Source organism: Carex rostrata, chromosome 13 (assembly GCF_964058835.1).
Source record: "Carex rostrata chromosome 13, lpCarRost1.2, whole genome shotgun sequence".
NCBI lineage: Eukaryota > Viridiplantae > Streptophyta > Magnoliopsida > Poales > Cyperaceae > Carex > Carex rostrata.
The window spans coordinates 3,685,122-3,701,928 of record NC_135930.1 but is presented as its reverse complement, the minus strand read 5'-3'; the positions used below and the strand labels follow the sequence as shown (position 1 = coordinate 3,701,928).

The 16,807-nt window shown below is 37.0% G+C and overlaps 2 protein-coding genes across 2 annotated transcripts; both read left to right on the top strand.

The window, feature by feature from the left end:
- The first annotated feature begins 1,187 nt into the window (after positions 1-1,187).
- Positions 1,188-2,825, top strand: LOC144564596 (uncharacterized). The gene is made up of 2 exons (XM_078314203.1): positions 1,188-2,192; positions 2,426-2,825. The coding sequence occupies exons 1-2, from the start codon at positions 1,262-1,264 to the stop codon at positions 2,461-2,463; spliced, it is 969 nt and encodes a 322-aa protein (XP_078170329.1). The 5' UTR covers positions 1,188-1,261; the 3' UTR covers positions 2,464-2,825.
- Positions 2,826-10,167: 7,342 nt separating this feature from the next.
- On the top strand, positions 10,168-15,991 carry LOC144564493 (uncharacterized). Its single transcript, XM_078314090.1, has 3 exons — positions 10,168-10,269; positions 15,056-15,613; positions 15,909-15,991. The coding sequence occupies exons 1-3, from the start codon at positions 10,168-10,170 to the stop codon at positions 15,981-15,983; spliced, it is 735 nt and encodes a 244-aa protein (XP_078170216.1). The 3' UTR covers positions 15,984-15,991.
- Positions 15,992-16,807: the final 816 nt, after the last annotated feature.

Sequence of the window (16,807 nt, the reverse complement as noted above, 5' to 3'; positions counted from 1 at the left end):
GAAAATGCATGCACTTGTTGTGTTCCAAGAATTGCAACAGCTCTGCCAAAACTCATGAGAGATGATGACAAGTGGTCTGATTTGCTGCTTGTGATGCAGTAATCTATCTTTAAATGGTTTAGTTATAGATTATTAATGTATAAGAATGCAGGCAGTAATCTATCTTTAAAAAATATTAAACTATTTTTTGGCATAAAAGTTGGTAGGCCTTTAATATTATCTAATATAATTATGCAAAACTTATTTAACTCAGTAATCAGAAATATTGTTTTGTCAATAATTACTATGGCACACTTTTATTAATTTTAATTGAGAGTATGTAAGATTATTATCATTCACAAATATTATTTGTAATATAAAGGATTTTCGGTGATTTTAACTCTATGGAAAAATTGTAGTGACTAAACATTTATGCCAACGTAAATTTCATGATATTTTATGAAATTTTAACCATGTTGAGATAAATTTCTTAATCCATTCGAAGACCATTTTTGTTCGAAATGGATTTGATTTATTTCCCGTATTTTCTTTCCATCTCATACAAAATCATGGAGTGTTGAGACATAAAGTTTTTGTTTCTTTTATGTTTTATAGAAACTCTAGGGACTCTTTTGTTATTTCTATATATTGTGTGGACTATTTTGTAATTTTGAAAGTTAGTAATAGAAAGGTGTTGAGGCGTAAGAGAGAAATAACTCTCTGGTCTCTTTTCTAAGAAATCTCCCGTTCTTTCTTTCTCAATGATAAAACCCTAGAAATCATCATGGTATCAGAGCAACTCGATCCAAGTTGATTAAGCTTTGTTTCTTACCTCAATCAAGAAGAGAACACATAGCTGGAAGTGAAATCTCCCAAAACGCCCAAAATCAGTGAAATCGTTGAGTTGGCGGAATCGCTAACTTCGCTGATTCTTGGTGAAATCGGCGGACTGGCTGAAGCTAGCAGAAGTGCGAACTTGGAGAAAGAGGCAGTAATCGCTCCAACAAGAGTGGTATCGTGGATTGAAATCGCTCCAGAAAGAGAGAAGATTCTCACGATAGAGAACTGTGTTTTCTAGGCTGTGCAATACCTTAAGCAGGTGATATTCTCTAAATTTGTTTTTTTTTTTGGAATTGAGAAGATGAGTTCAGAAATTGGGTCTGGAAGCAGTACCAATTCTGTCCAAGTTGTGTACCATGGGGACCTAACATCTATTAAATTTAATGGATCAAATTATTTGGAATGGTCAAGAGCTGTTAGTATAGCATTAGGAGGACGAAGAATGCTAGGGTATATTAATGGAGAAATAAAAGCACCTGCTGAAACACATGCAAAGTATTCTGATTGGAGGGCACTCGATTATGGTGTTATGGCTGCCATAAACAATACTATGTTACCCGAGTTGGGAAGGAATTTTTTGCAAGTAGCAACTGCAAGGGACATGTGGTTAGCTGTTGAAGCAACATATTCTCATAAAGGGGATGATGCAAGATTGTTTGAAATCAAAGAGAGTATTCGAAAATGCACTCAAGGAAACCGTTCAGTGCAAGAGTACTACTCAGAACTTCAAGGGTTATGGAATGAACTCAAGGTATGCGAAAAACCTTGCCCGAATTGTGTTGGAACTGGAGAGAAAAATCAGGTGTTTGATTTTCTCATGGGATTAAATTCTGAATATGAAAGTGTGAGGAGTATGGTGTTTGCTCAACTATCTCTTCCACCAATTGGGTCAGTTTATTATGCTGTCCAGCGTGAGGAAACAAGGAAACGAATGATGGAAGTATCTGTTGGTGAAGCTGAAAAGGTAGGAATGGTTGCAGAATATGGACCTATGAGAGGTCGAGGTAGAGGTTTTAACCAAGGAGGAAGAGGACGTGGCAGATCCTCAAGTGATCGTGACAAACTTAAGTGTTCTCATTGTGGCAAAATGAGGCACACGAAGGAAGAGTGTTGGGATATAGTAGGAAGACCACCTCATATTGGAAGAGGTAAAAGAGCCTTCAATGCTGGAGAAGTTGCGTCTCAGACAATAGGAATGCAAGAATATCAAGACTTGAAGAGACAACTTGATGAGTTAAAAGTTGGTCTCTCCGGGTCTCAACTTGGCATGTCTCAAGCTCTTCATGCTCAACAAGGTTCTCAATCATCAGTAAACTTAGCAACCTCTAGTGGAAAATGGGTAATAGATACTGGTGCCACTGATCATTACTCTGGTATGAAGCATCTTTTCTCAAACTTACACCAATATAACCAACCTAACTCAATGACCATTGCTGATGGTTCTTCAATTCCAATTGTTGGAAAAGGATCCATTTCTACCCCTATTGCCACATTAAATCCAGTTTCATTTGTACCCAACTTACCAGTTAATCTTCTTTCCATAAGTGCTCTTACAAAAAGCTTGCCCTGTAGTGTAACTTTCTTTCCAAATGGTTGTATTTTTCAGGACTTGACGACGGGCAGCCTCCTTGGGAGTGGCTATGAAGAGAATGGATTGTACTTTCTTGAAGATTCAAGAGTAAAGACTTCGTCTTGTGGGTTAGGTTGTTTTAAATCAGAAAGCCTAGAACTTCTTCATTGTAGATTAGGTCATTTGCATCCTACAAAGTTGTGTATTTTGTTTCCAGAACTCTCAAAGACAAAAGAAGAGTTTAAATGTACGGTTTGTGTTAGAGCTAAACAAGTTAGGAGTCACTATCCTGTAGTCAATGATCATTGTACTACTCCTTTTGAGATTATTCATAGTGATATTTGGGGTCCATCTCCTGTTGCATCTATTTTTGGATATAAATATTATGTTTGTTTTGTGGATGATTGCTCTCGTTATACCACTATTTTCTTGATAAAATCAAAGAGTGAAGTTGCCTCAATTTTCCCGGTTTATCACAAGATGGTTCAAACTCAATATGGTGCAACTATCAAGATTCTGAGGAGTGATAATGGAAGAGAGTATCTCTCCTCTGAACTTCAGAAATACTTGGAGTTGCATGGTATTAAGTCTCAAACAAGTTGTCCCTATACTCCACAGCAAAATGGGGTAGCTGAGAGGAAAAACCGACATATTCTTGAGGTAACTCGTTCTCTTATGATTGGTATGAATGTACCAAAATATTTGTGGTCCGAGGCAATGCTCACTTCAGTGTACTTGATAAATCGAATGCCCTCAAAGATTCTTAATGGAAAAACACCACTTCAAATTGTTGACCCAAAATCAGTATTATTTTCTATACCTCCAAAAATCTTTGGTTGCATTTGCTTTGTTCACACAAAGGGAAATTTTCATGACAAATTAGATCCCAGGGCTATCAAATGTGTCTTTACAGGATATTCAAATTCTCAAAAGGGATACAAGTGCTTTGATCCTATCACCAAACGTAGGTATGTTTCAATGGATGTCGCATTCTTTGAAACTCAACCGTACTTTAAATCCGGTGAAGACAGTTTATGTAAAGACCTAACTAAAAATGAAGAAAAGTTCTTTTTCCCAAGTCAATTAGGGTATGTCTTCAATCCAAACACTCCAGGAAATTTGACGAGTGAGAGTGAAGAACCTAAACCCACTGAGATGAAAGTCTATACAAGAGGTACGCGACAAGTGGTACTTCCAAACACTTCAAATGCCACTGAACAAGGAGGTGCCTTGAGTCAAGATCTAGAAAATGCAATATTGGATGAGGAAGGTAACACAAATACCTTGCCACACGATCTTGATCTACCCATTGCTCTTCGAAAAGGTAAACGAAACATAAAATTCCCAATCAGTAAATATGCCTCGTATTCTCATCTATCTAAACCACTTCAAGCCTTTGTTGCATCATGTGATACAGTATCTATTCCTAGAAATACTAGGGAAGCTTTGGAATCTGATGCTTGGAGAAGAGCAATGGAAGAGGAGATGCATGCTCTTGAGAAGAGTGGGACATGGGACATTTGTGAACTCCCAAAGGGAAAGAAGACTGTTGGCTGTCGATGGGTGTTTACTGTTAAATTTCAGCCAGATGGTAAAGTTGAGAGGTACAAAGCTAGGTTGGTTGCCAAAGGGTACACACAAACACAGGGTGTGGACTATGATGATACTTTTGCTCCAGTGGCTAAATTGAATTCAGTACGTATTCTACTTTGTATTGCTGCTTGTAAAAGATGGGAACTCTATCAATTAGATGTGAAAAATGCTTTCCTTCATGGTTCATTGGAAGAGGAAATATATATGGATCAGCCACCAGGTTTCACACTTGAGGGGGAGACACATAAGGTATGTCGATTAAGAAAATCATTGTATGGTCTCAAACAATCTCCTCGAGCCTGGTTTGCACGCTTGAATCATATCATGATTAGTTTGGGATACGTACAAACACATTCTGATCACACTGTGTTTGTAAAAAGGGGTGAGAAGGTGTGTATTTTAATTGTATATGTTGATGATATAATCGTGACAGGAGATGATGTTGAGGAGATAAATAGGTTGAAGGAAAATTTGAGGCGTGCATTTGAGATCAAAGATCTAGGTAAGTTGAGATACTTTCTTGGAATTGAAGTGTCTCGTTCAGAAAAGGGGATTTTCATATGTCAAAGAAAATATGCTCTTGACTTGCTAAAAGAAACTGGAATGTTGGGTTGTAAGACGGTAACAAGTCCCATTGAACCAAACCATAAGCTTTGGGATAAAACAGCTAGGCCATTAGAAAATCCAACTGTTTACAAGAGACTAATTGGCAAGTTATTGTATTTGACAATTACTCGACCTGATATAACTTATGCTGTTAGTGTTCTTAGCCAGTTTTTGCAAAGTCCCTCACATGAACAGCTACAAGCTGCTTATCGAGTTTTGAAATACTTGAAACGGGAACCAGGAAAAGGCCTTTTGTACTCCCATGGAAATGTTCTAAACATTGATATATACACTGATGCTGATTGGGCTGGGAGTACCATTGATCGAAGATCCACATCTGGTTATTGCACTTTTGTTGGTGGTAATTTAGTTACTTGGAAGAGTAAGAAGCAAAAGGTTGTTTCCCGATCAAGTGCAGAGGCTGAATATAGAGCTATGGCAAACGGGACATGTGAGGGCATGTGGATGAAAACATTGCTTAATGAGTTAGGATTCAAGGTAACACAACCGATTCCTTTATATTGTGATAATCAAGCAGCTCTTCATATTGCTAGCAATCCAGTTTTTCATGAACGAACTAAACACATAGAGGTAGACTGTCACTTGGTGCGTGAGAAGTCTGTGAAAGAGAAAGTGGTCGATCCAAAACATGTGAGATCTAATGAGCAGCTAGCGGATGTGTTTACGAAAGGGTTGTCTGGAAAACGGATAGAAGAGATATGCTCCAAGCTGGGCATGATAAATATCTATGCTCCAACTTGAGGGGGAGTGTTGAGACATAAAGTTTTTGTTTCTTTTATGTTTTATAGAAACTCTAGGGACTCTTTTGTTATTTCTATATATTGTGTGGACTATTTTGTAATTTTGAAAGTTAGTAATAGAAAGGTGTTGAGGCGTAAGAGAGAAATAACTCTCTGGTCTCTTTTCTAAGAAATCTCCCGTTCTTTCTTTCTCAATGATAAAACCCTAGAAATCATCATGGAGAAAATAACAAGCAGCTCAAAATCATTTTAGTTGTCTCTCTATTGTGTCTCTTGCTCTCTTCCTCTTCTCAAACCCTAGAAACCTTTACTATAATGTTGGAGGAATTAATTTCGGTATTTTGAACTCTTCGCTATGCTCCTAATGCTATAGAAGATACACATGATTAGCATTATTTAACTCTAAACTAACTTGAGATCGTTAATATAAAAGAATTACAAAAAAAAAAATTTCAAGAAAAGGAACAAACTAAATTGCAAATCATTTCTTAATTGCAAGCAGCAAAGGTCACAGAAACTAAGCTAAGGTCGACCCAAATTTACCAAAGAAACAAGAAAATAAGATTCAAGCGATTTTAACAATTAGAAACTAAGAAATACTCGATTTTGTAATCAACGCTACATATATATTTTAAAAAAGCTTATAACTGTACAAATTCATCTCAGTATCTCACCATTGAATTGCTTATCCCACGTATCATCAAACATCAAATCCAAAGAAACCAAGAAACAAGAAAAAAGGTATCAACAAAAGTAAACAAAGAACCATTTACACCAACAGACTGTGCTCATGTTTCGCAAAGAGGACAATGATCATACATGTCATACAAAAGCTCGCAAAATGGACAATAGTCTGGCAAAACTGGTCCCCGCTCAGCCGTGATGCCCTCCACTGTCTCTTCAGCCATATCCTCCAATAATATTGTCTCTTCGGCCTCCTCAAATGTCTCATCAGCCGTGTTGTGTTTTGCTTCCTCCTTAGGTGCAATCATGGTTTCGCAAAGTGGACAATGATCACACTTGTCATAAAAAATTTTGCAAAATGGACAATAGTCTGGCAAAACTGGCAGTGCTTTCACGTATTGAGCATCTAACTCCATGTGTTCTTTCCGCTCAGCCGTGATGCCCTCCACTGTCTCTTCAGCTGTGTTGTCATCCATTGTCTCTTCAGCCGCCTCTACTATCTCATTAGTCATGTTGTGCTCTACTTCCTCCTTAGTTGTAATCATGTGCTGCTCCTCCACTACTTGGTCCTCGACCCCATATCGAGCATCCGATTCTGAGTAATCAATCAGTTCAGAAAGAGCCCTGTTCAGCTCAGGTGTCAGGCTGAAAGGCCCCAGCTCACCTGAATTGCTGTTCGACGCCACCTCTTGCCACTCTATCTCAACATTATTACATGTTGAGATGAAAACATCATGAAGGTGTATGTAATTTTCCAATGTCAAGATAGTGGCCTCGGTACGGCGGCCATTGTCAGATTTGTATGCGGTCAGCAACGCCTTTAAAGCCTCCATGCACCTCTGATAGGCCTTCCTATAGTAAAAAGTGTGTGTTTTGCAAAAGAAGCTTTCACAGGACCTGTGACATTCCATGGTTACTGCGAGTGAAGCTGGTAACAGAGTTGGATGTGTTGAAATGTTCAATGGCTTTACTACGAGTGGAGATGGTAACAGAGAAGTTGGATGGGTTAATATAATGAAGTGGGTTTGGGCATTAGGTTCAATGGGTTTGATTTTGTTTCTTGAAGTCTTGAAGAATTTTTTTTTTTCCTTTTTTCAAGTGTTGTTGTAAACTAATCAATTTTACAGGCCCAAGTACATATAACTTTGCTACAGGCCCAGTCGGCCTATTTTTAGACGAGATCACTTGTGGAAAATGATACGACTCATATAGCTATCAGGATCGGATTATGGTCTGATCTTGACCGGGGAGACACTGAAAGTCAAGATAATTAGGATCGCATGTACAGACGACCCTGATTGTAACTACCGAAATTTTTAAAAATATCATTTTATTAAAATTGATAAACCAAAACACCAATCTGAGTCGGAATTTATATAATTCGCATGGCTGCTGCCAAGGGAAGCGGGCAGCTGGAACCGGGCCGCTGCGAGGGGAAGCGGGCGCTTATTTGGGCCGCTTCTGGACCCAGCGGGCTGGACCGCTTTGGGGGCCAGCGGCCACACTGAATTTTGCTTTCTTTTTCTTTTTTTTTTTTGGAAAACATAATTTTTTTTTATTATTTTTATTTTTTGTATTAAAATATTAGAAATGTTGAATATATTTCTTTGAAAATAGATGAAATCCAATATAATTTGATTTATTAGAAAGACTGCAACAAATAACCCGGATCAATATTTTTCAGGCCGAATTTTTCGCGGCTATAAGAAAAATTAATATATTTCTTTATGTGTTATTGGAAAATAATAAAAATACTTAGATTCTGAGTTATTGATCCCGGTTCAAAATTCACTTCTAGGTAATCCATAAAATGTTGTGATCTTTCTAATACATTTAATTTATAAAAAGTTATATCTATTTTGAGATTTATTTTTGAAAAACAATCATTAAATAAATTAAGGTTTTTATTTTTTTTCAAAAATAGATACAACTTTTTAAAAATTAAATGTACTAGAAGGATCATAATATTTTTTGTATTACCTAGAAGTGAATTTTGAACCGGGATCAATAACTCAGAATCTAAGTATTTTTATTATTTTCCAATAACACATAAAGAAATATATTAATTTTTCTTACAGCCGCGAAAAATCCGGCCTGAAAAATATTGATCCGGGTTATTTGTTGCAGTATTTCTAATAAATCAAATTATATTGGATTTCATCTATTTTCAAAAAAATATATTCACCATTTCTAATATTTTAATACAAAAAAAAATATGTTTTCCAAAAAAAAAAAAAAAAAAAGCAAAATCCAATGTGGCCGCTGGCCCCCAAAGCGGCTCAGCCCGCTGGGCCCAGAAGCGGCCCAAATAAGCGCCCGCTTCCCCTCGCAGCGGCCCAGTTCCAGCTGCCCGCTTCCCTTGGCAGCGGCCATGCAAATTATATAAATTCCGACCCAGATTGGTGTTTTGATTTATCAATTTTAATAAAATTATATTTTTAAAAATTTCGGTTGTAACTATGTTACTATGGGAAAAACCGTAAGATGGCACCCTCAAAAAAAACTATGTTACTATGACGATTGGACAGTATAGCCGACCCTGATGTGATAGTATCAAAATCGAACAAATTAATAGCCGTCCCTGATAATATTTTTTTTTTTTTTGGAATATTTTTTTAATTTTTTTTTTGGAAATATTTTTTTTGATGGTTGACGGCAATTGCCGTCAACAAATATATTAATAAAAGATGATTTACAAAAGTGCTTTTGAAATGAAAAAGATCGTAGCCATTCTCATAATTACACAAATATATAGCCACAGTAACCCTTACTCTTCACCCCTCCCCCCTATATTGTACTAAAAAATATTTACAAACTATTTCTCCACCTCTCAATTTCCATAGTTGTGTCATTAATCAGGTGATGTACAGCTCTTCTTTTATTTGAGAAGAACCTTTTGTTCCTCTCTCTCCATAATGTCCAAGCTCCTGTAGCCCACAGTATATTCCAGAATATTTTTTGTGATTTTGAAAGTTGTCTACCAGTTTCAAACCACACTCGTTGTATGTCAACTCCTCCTAATGCCCTTAGGTTGTACTGTACCAGCAGCACCCTCCAAAACCTCACTGCATACGGACACTCCCACATAATATGGTCTCTCGTTTCCATTAGGTCCACATCGCAGAGATGGCACGCCGATTGCACATTACAGCCTCTGTAAGTTAAAACATCCTGAGGTAAAATTTTCCTATCCAGCATCAGCCAGATAAAAATTCTGACTTTCAGTGGGACCTTTATCTTCCATAATGATCTGTGATACGGAGATAAGATCCCTGTATTGTGCAACCCTCTATATGCAGAGGCGCAGGAAAAGATTCCGGAGTTCGTCCATCTCCATTTTGTAAATCCTCCTTGCATATTTATCGAGCCCGAGTAGAAATGTTTCAGGTGTGCCAATTCTTTGATGAAAAAAGAAGCCATGTTTCCCAACGCCTCTAACTGTGAAGCTGCAGTGACTCCATACAACGAGTCCATTGTTTTCGCCCAAAGCCCAGCCGGATTATTGTCAATAGCCCACAACCATTTGATCAATAATAATGCATCATTCTGACAGCTGAGATCAATTATGCCCAAGCCCCCATTTTCTTTTAAGTTACAAACTCTTTCCCAATTCACCAAACAGTTAATCCCCTTGCAGATCTCCATTCTTTTCCACAGGAAGTTCCTTCTCATTTTGTCGATATGTCTGATAACCCCTACCGGTATCTTAAATGCTTTTTTTTGGAAATATTATATGATTGGTATTTTGATATGTGGAAAGTTTGAGATTAATTGTTATATATAATTGTTTTAAAATCTGAAAATTCCTTGTTTTAACTCTTATGTATGATTCAGTACATGTTTTAACCCGATTGTTATTGTTTAGCTCTTGTACATTAATTTTTGTTTTAGTTTCTCATTCTGGTCACTCATGGATCAGAATTATCAAAATTATCGGCGTTGAAGAAGAGGACGTTCAACCGGCATGCGAAAGATAACATAGCCAATGAAGCGGGAAATCCTGTTCAACAGATCAGTCGGCATCATTAGAGGCAATAATGCGCCCATCCTCATTGATTGGATCAACTCTCTGATGTAGTTCTCTACATCAATAAATTTCACAATGATGAAGGTCTGATACGCTAGAATTTTTCCATGTACCGAGGCCAAAGCCTGATAGTCGGTACGGTGGCTGTCACGGTGACTGTCGTATATTTTGAGTCTAAATTAGGCTTGATACTAGGTGCAAGACCTCCAGTTAGTGTTTTACACAGTAATACATTTTCTAAGTCTTGTACCAATGATAAATAGTACGTCTTTTTATTGTTTTTTTTTTTCAAGGTTAGTGGCTTAAATGCCTACTAATAATTTCATTGATAATAAAAAAAAAAAAACTTACGACGAGTCAAATGACCCTCCTTCTTAGATGTAACCTTATTCATTCTCATAAAATCTTGTAAATTACTCTAATCACTTATTCCTAATATCTACTCTTAAACACTCTATCACCTCTTTTTCCATATATCTCTTTTCACGACCGGATCCGCTTTCGTCCGATTGCCGCCACGCTCCGATGGCTGAATTCGCTCACCGCCGTGCTCCGATCGAGATGGAGGTAGTAAAGGCTCTACGCTTTGAGATCTGACAATACCGCGCTCTCGGCTCCGATCGGATCAGCTTGGTTCCCTACCCTCTCCCTCATTTTTCTTCCATTTAAGGAGATAAACACAAGAGAGAGGGGAAGGTATCACCATATCGGAGATGGAAACTAAAAGAGGTGAAAGAGACGAAATGGAGAGGTGTAGAAGATTGAAGGAGAACGACGGTGGTGGCTAGAGTTTCTTTTTTTTTTTTTCCTTTGTCGCTTGGGAGAAGAGCAAAAGTTATCTTTTTATTGTTAGTGGTAAGCTATAGTACTATGGCAGGTGGCAGATAACTTTTATTTTATTTTTTATTTATGACTGTACAATTGCTTGATATATTTTCTCACACTTACCCATACATAAATATACTTCCAACTATTTATACTAACACAAAGTCTGTTATATATGACTTTTGTAGACTGTAATTGGTACAATTTATTACTACAAAATCCTACTTTCTGATATATGTCGGTTTAAAAAATTCTTGAAGTTTGCAAGTACAAAACATTAAATTATCATTTTTCTAAAAGTTTCTTCATTGACAACATAAAAGTCACATAGTTCTTGATTGTGGGCTGAGCCCATATGTCTTCTCTTCTTAGGCTTCTAATTGGGAATACCAATGGAGAGGAGCAGCATCAATGAAGTGGACAAAATAGTTTCGATATATTAGGCCGAGATATATGGCGTGTTATCTTTCCGTATCAAAAACCAAGCAAAATTGAATTAAATAAATGAAGTTGTTCCTTTTCTTTATCTCTTCTTTACTGTTTTTTTTTTGTACAAATTCAATTCTAATGCTTCAGTTTCAGTTAATTTTGTGTCCGATATTTCAATTAGGAGTATTGTATATGAATTTGCAGTAACGGGTTTCAATTAGGAGTATTGTATATTAAATAAATGACATTGATGTAGTGCTGGCAACGTGCTAGCTCATCACGAGCTATGATTAAAGATTATCTTGTGAGCTACCAAGCATTTTTTTTTTTTTTTAAAAAAAAGATTATCTTGTGATGTTATTTATAAGAATGATTCTTACACATATAACTCAATTAATAAATTCTTCTGTTTATGGTTCTTATGTTAATAAGACATTACAATTTCGAAATTAATCTGGAGTCATGGAGGCCTTGTGGCTCCGGTTATGTCGTGTTATTTAGCCCAAACTGTAACACTGTGAACTTTTAAAATTCAGATTTAATTAAAATAATAAGTGGTTAAATCGAATAATATATATATATACGTATATACGAAATTAGTGACGTGGATGGTGAACAATAATTATACGATTAATTGTGTTAAGAAAGAGGAGCAATAGGTGTTATATAAATCATTTAATCAATATCGAACAAGTGGAGGGTTTATTTTGCAAAAAGACCACTTACAAGTGGGGGCCCTTGTCATTCTTTCCTCTTTCCCCTCCTTCCTTTCCTTTCCTGCGCCCCCACCCCTTCTCTCTTTTCCTTTGTTTCCGCCAAGAGAGAAAGACAACGAGAGAGTGAGAGAGAGACAACCCTAAACCCTCCCCCGGTGACCGTATTGCCCGAAAACGGAGATTTAGGAAGAGGAGCTCAAACCTCGCACATCCATCCGTTCCATTGGTAATTCCCCTTTCTATTTCTCTCTCATTTCTTGATTCCGTGTTTTTAGAGTTTCGGTGAAAACCCGTAGAATCGTACCAAACTGATTATTCCGTGCCTTTGTTGTTTCTATAGTGTAAATTGATTGATTCCGTGTTCCAAAGTGCAACCAAATTTCCAATTTACGGATTTTCCCAAAAAATTGATTAGGGTTTAAATTGTAAAAGTGCCGGAGATTAATAAATTGACCTATGTATAGATCCTAATGAGCACGGCTAGCGGGATTGACGAGCTTACCGAGTCGCGAGATCGCGGACCCTCTACGTGCCCTACGTAACCAGGTGCGGGGGTTCACGGGATCCGTTTTGGGGTTTATTCTAGAACTAAATAACGGTGCATATTATTATATTTATGTTGATTGCTTAATTTAAATAAACTGTGCATAGCATGTTGAATCTCTGATTGAAAGCATTTGTTGCCGCATTGCATTAATTGTGATATTAGTGTAATTGAATTGTATAACTGTTATGATTCTCATGTTGGTACGGTTTATCGATTGTTGATCTGCCGTTTTGAATAAGTGAGTGGAACCATAGTATGACTTGGATTGATTGTGTGAAGTGAACAGTGTATCATAGTGGAAAGTCTAGCTAGCTACTAGACTTTCATCCAGGACCCTTATGCGCATCTGGAGAATGGCCCTAGTGAACCCAGTACCGGTTGGGTAAGGGAAGTGCAGTGTAATTTTAGGTAGAACTGTGGTTCAGTGATTCAGTGAAAGTGTCAGTGATTTCCTTTTGGGAAAAGTGATATTCTGTTGCATATTCGCGGAATATGCCCGTGTATATATTTTAAGTGATGAATTGATGAGATTGTATGACTTGAAACCAGAAAATAGAACTGTTAAGCCGGAGGTGATCGATAGTTGATATCTGTACCTCATAACCAGACTTATATATATTATATCTGTGAAACCAAATCTTTCTGGAAATTCGTTGATTGATGTTGATGAGATGTGAATTGAAATCCGTTTGAATCTATTCCCGGTACATGTGCATTTATTATTATTGGTGAATAAATAAATAGATACCCTTTTGCTAGTGTATTTAGTTCTGGTGATGGATTTCTCACAAATCCAGTAGCCCTTTAAATTCCGCACTGAGAAAACGGATGACAGGTTTTTCTCACCCCCTCCCCTCGGGGAATTTTTCCCTTTGAATTGATATGTGCAGGTAAACGCGAGTGAAGTGGGACTCGGGCTCGACACGTGAGTATAGGCCGGGCTAATAGGTTATGCCAAACCCTTTTATGCCCATTTTGAATGTGTAGTTGAACCCGTAGTCGGTTATTTTGATGTATAGGTTATTATCGAACCGTATTATGTTATAAAACCCTAACGGTATGTTTTAAATTGTTGTTATGACTTAAATGTTGAAATTGCATGTTAAATGTCATTAAAATTTCTAGTGAATGGGGAATAATTGTTTAATTATATGGAGATTTGATCGGGTTTGAAAACGGGGTGAAATTTCACGAAAATGGGCAAAGGAATGAAAAACAGTACCCTTATTGCGGGCCGCAATAACCCTATTGCGGGCCGCAATGAGAGTAGACAGAGGGAAATTCGCAGATTAAAATCCAACCAGGTCATTGCGGGCCGCAATAAATTCATTGCGGGCCGCAATGAATGGAGGCAAAGGCGATTTGCAGAGGCTGGAAATTTTGGAATTTGTTGCGGGCCGCAACAGCCCTATTGTGGGCCGCAATGGGGTTCTGAAAAATGCTGTTTTGGGTATAGCTTAGCCAAATTAAATCGGATTTGAACAAAACTTGTTTTAAATCAAATCATATGATAATTTGATTGTATTTTAATTAAAATTTATGTGAAAAAGGACTAATCTGGGCCGTCGGTTAAAGGATTTTCATGCAATTTGACTTCTCCGAAATAAAATTTTCCGGGCTCTATTGAGCGGTGCTTCGTAACCTCAGACAATGCTCGCAGGGGGCTGCCGCCCCCCTGCCACCCCCCGCATACCCCTAGAAGCAGGCCCACATATATAAACATAACAATATATATATAAATCCGCATATGCGGCATACAATGGCCTTCCGCATGCATGAACAAAACCGCATTTTAAAACACTGGCGAAAACTGCGTGACCCCCTGTTCCGGGGTGTGACACAAACCGAACAAATTATAGGTCAAAATATTTTATTATCTTTTATGCGCATAAAATAAGATAAGTTAAGTTTGAAACCCTAATCAAAGTTTTTTTTTATTTCTTACAAAAAATATTAAACTATACAAGTGAACAAATATGCATAACTAAAATTCAATACGAAACATTAATTCCTGCTACGGAAATACCTCAATTTCCAAATGATAAAATACAAAATACTGACTCGATCGGTACTGCTGATTCCTAAACGACGCCTAAGAATTAACATCCCTTTTTATTATAATTCCCTTGTGACTTGTGAGCATGCATGCACAGTATGTATGTATGTGTCTATTAGTCTCACGAGGTGACGGCAGCCGAAAGATTGCATTATTTGCAAATTAACTGCTAATTAAGTTTCAATAAGAAAGAGTTAACCAAAGCGTCATACCAGATAACTGGAAAGAATCGTGACCGCCATTTTCTTTATTAAAAGATGTTGACAAATTCTATGGTTTATCAATTTCACTTGTTGCCTATAAATATCACTCAAAATTGAAATTCATGTATCTATTGCAATTCGCATAAGTCTAGCCAACAATGTCTATCACCCGTGGTGACAAGCTTATACTAAACCTTCTAATTGAGAAAAAAATCCCAGAAAGTGTTGTTTGCCAATGTCCGGAAAGATGTCGTCGATTTTCTCTTCAGTCTGTTGTGCCTGCCCATTGGATCATTGAGCAAACTAATAACAGACGAATCAACCTTCGGTACCTTGTGCAACACTTACCTCAGCTGGGAGCAGCTATATCCTATCTTTCTTTCTAAACCCCGAATGGCAGCAAATAGTTTTATACCTGTTATTTCGCCTACATCTCCCTTCAATTTTGCTCTTCTTCTATGTTCTGCAAGTCCAGTTACTGCACAAGAGAAGCCTTATCGATGCCGTTGCAACCATAGCTTTAGCTATGTGCGTGATAATGTTTGCAATAGATGCCTCTGCACTACCAATATAGAATTATTATATGTGGGATCCGGTGTCCCGAAGGCAGAGGTTGAAAGAGACGGATATGTCAAAGATAGCATTACTTATGCTGTAATGGATGATCTATCCATAGTGCCTATGATGTCTTTTGGGAGTATGGGGTTTCTCAAAAAAATGGGGTACAATAATTTAAGCCTGTTCGAAGAAAAAACAGTCAGCCTAGATATCCAACAGGTCAGCTCTGTTTCTTTCTTTTTAAACTTCAATAAGACTACATTTTCAAGAGTGAACTTGATGAATAAAAATGAACATTCATATATTAAGCAAAGTTGATGATATCAAGAACACATCATGAATTGAACATTAATGCAGTACCAAGAGTACCAAGAGGTCGATCTCTTTTCTTCTCAGTATTACTTTTATATGATATACTATAAAAGTGCTTTTCGTTATTTTGTTATACAAAAATTTATGCGTATTGCATAGTAATTAGTTTGTTTAATTGACACTTTTTTTTTAATCGTAGTAGGGTTTGGAGCTTCTAAAGACATCATTAAAGTCCAAGAATGTACTCACTGATATGTTTCTGGCACAGAAGAAATAAGGCAATGCATGCAGAAGAAGTCAACTGAGCTCTGATTATTATTACTAAATTTCATGTAAAAGCTCGTATTACCTACCAAGTTTGGAATATTTTATGATGGAGTAATTTATGCAACTAATGTTTTGGATCTTAAATAGATGTTATTTTGATCTTTATTTGATGAAACCTTGTTCTTTGAACGTGGTGAATGTTTGTTGTTTAGCTCAAAACTTCCCAAAATTTTCAAATGTAAAATTGTTTACAACTTTTCATCATTAATACCCTAAAAAAAATCAGAGATATGTTAGAAAATTCTCTATGTATATTCTGGTTTTTTATCCAAGATGATAATGAAAATGTAAAATTTTCTTAACTCAGAAGTGGCCATCGAAAGAAAGAATAAACTGGACCCGGTTTATTTTCCGGTTTGGTTCATTTAGAAGACTGGTTATGCTGTTGAACTTGTAGAATTTTTCTGCGCAGTCTGTTAACTGCTACAGTACATTGCGGCCCGCAATAAGGCAGTTCAGAGCCCGAATTTGCTATTTTTGGAGATCTATTTTTAGGTTTTAGAGGGGGCTATAAAAAGGGGACTTGTAGAACAGATTAGACACGTTTTTAGGCAGAATTTCTAGGGTTTCAACAAGGAAGAGCAAGGAAAAGCTAGAAGAGAGAAGAAGGAAGAAGAGATCATTGATCAATCGGTTTTATTATTTTCTTTCCTTTGGAACTCTTTTATTCTTTTGATTTGTGCTTTAGCCATGACTGGCTAAAGGCTTTTCTAGGGTAGATTAGGGTTGTACTTGAAACTTTTGTTATGATTTAGTTGTTTTATTTTATATATT

What these genes read in the sequence shown, in the direction of transcription:
- LOC144564596 (XM_078314203.1), top strand. Translation starts at nt 1,262, where the DNA reads ATGCTAGGGTATATTAATGGAGAAATAAAAGCACCTGCTGAAACACAT. An exon ending in TGCCACTGATCATTACTCTG is followed by an intron (nt 2,193 to 2,425) that starts GTATGAAGCATC and finishes TGTATTTTTCAG; the next exon opens with GACTTGACGACGGGCAGCCT.
- LOC144564493 (XM_078314090.1), top strand. Translation starts at nt 10,168, where the DNA reads ATGTACCGAGGCCAAAGCCTGATAGTCGGTACGGTGGCTGTCACGGTG. An exon ending in TACTAGGTGCAAGACCTCCA is followed by an intron (nt 10,270 to 15,055) that starts GTTAGTGTTTTA and finishes AAAAAATCCCAG; the next exon opens with AAAGTGTTGTTTGCCAATGT. An exon ending in TCAGCCTAGATATCCAACAG is followed by an intron (nt 15,614 to 15,908) that starts GTCAGCTCTGTT and finishes TAATCGTAGTAG; the next exon opens with GGTTTGGAGCTTCTAAAGAC.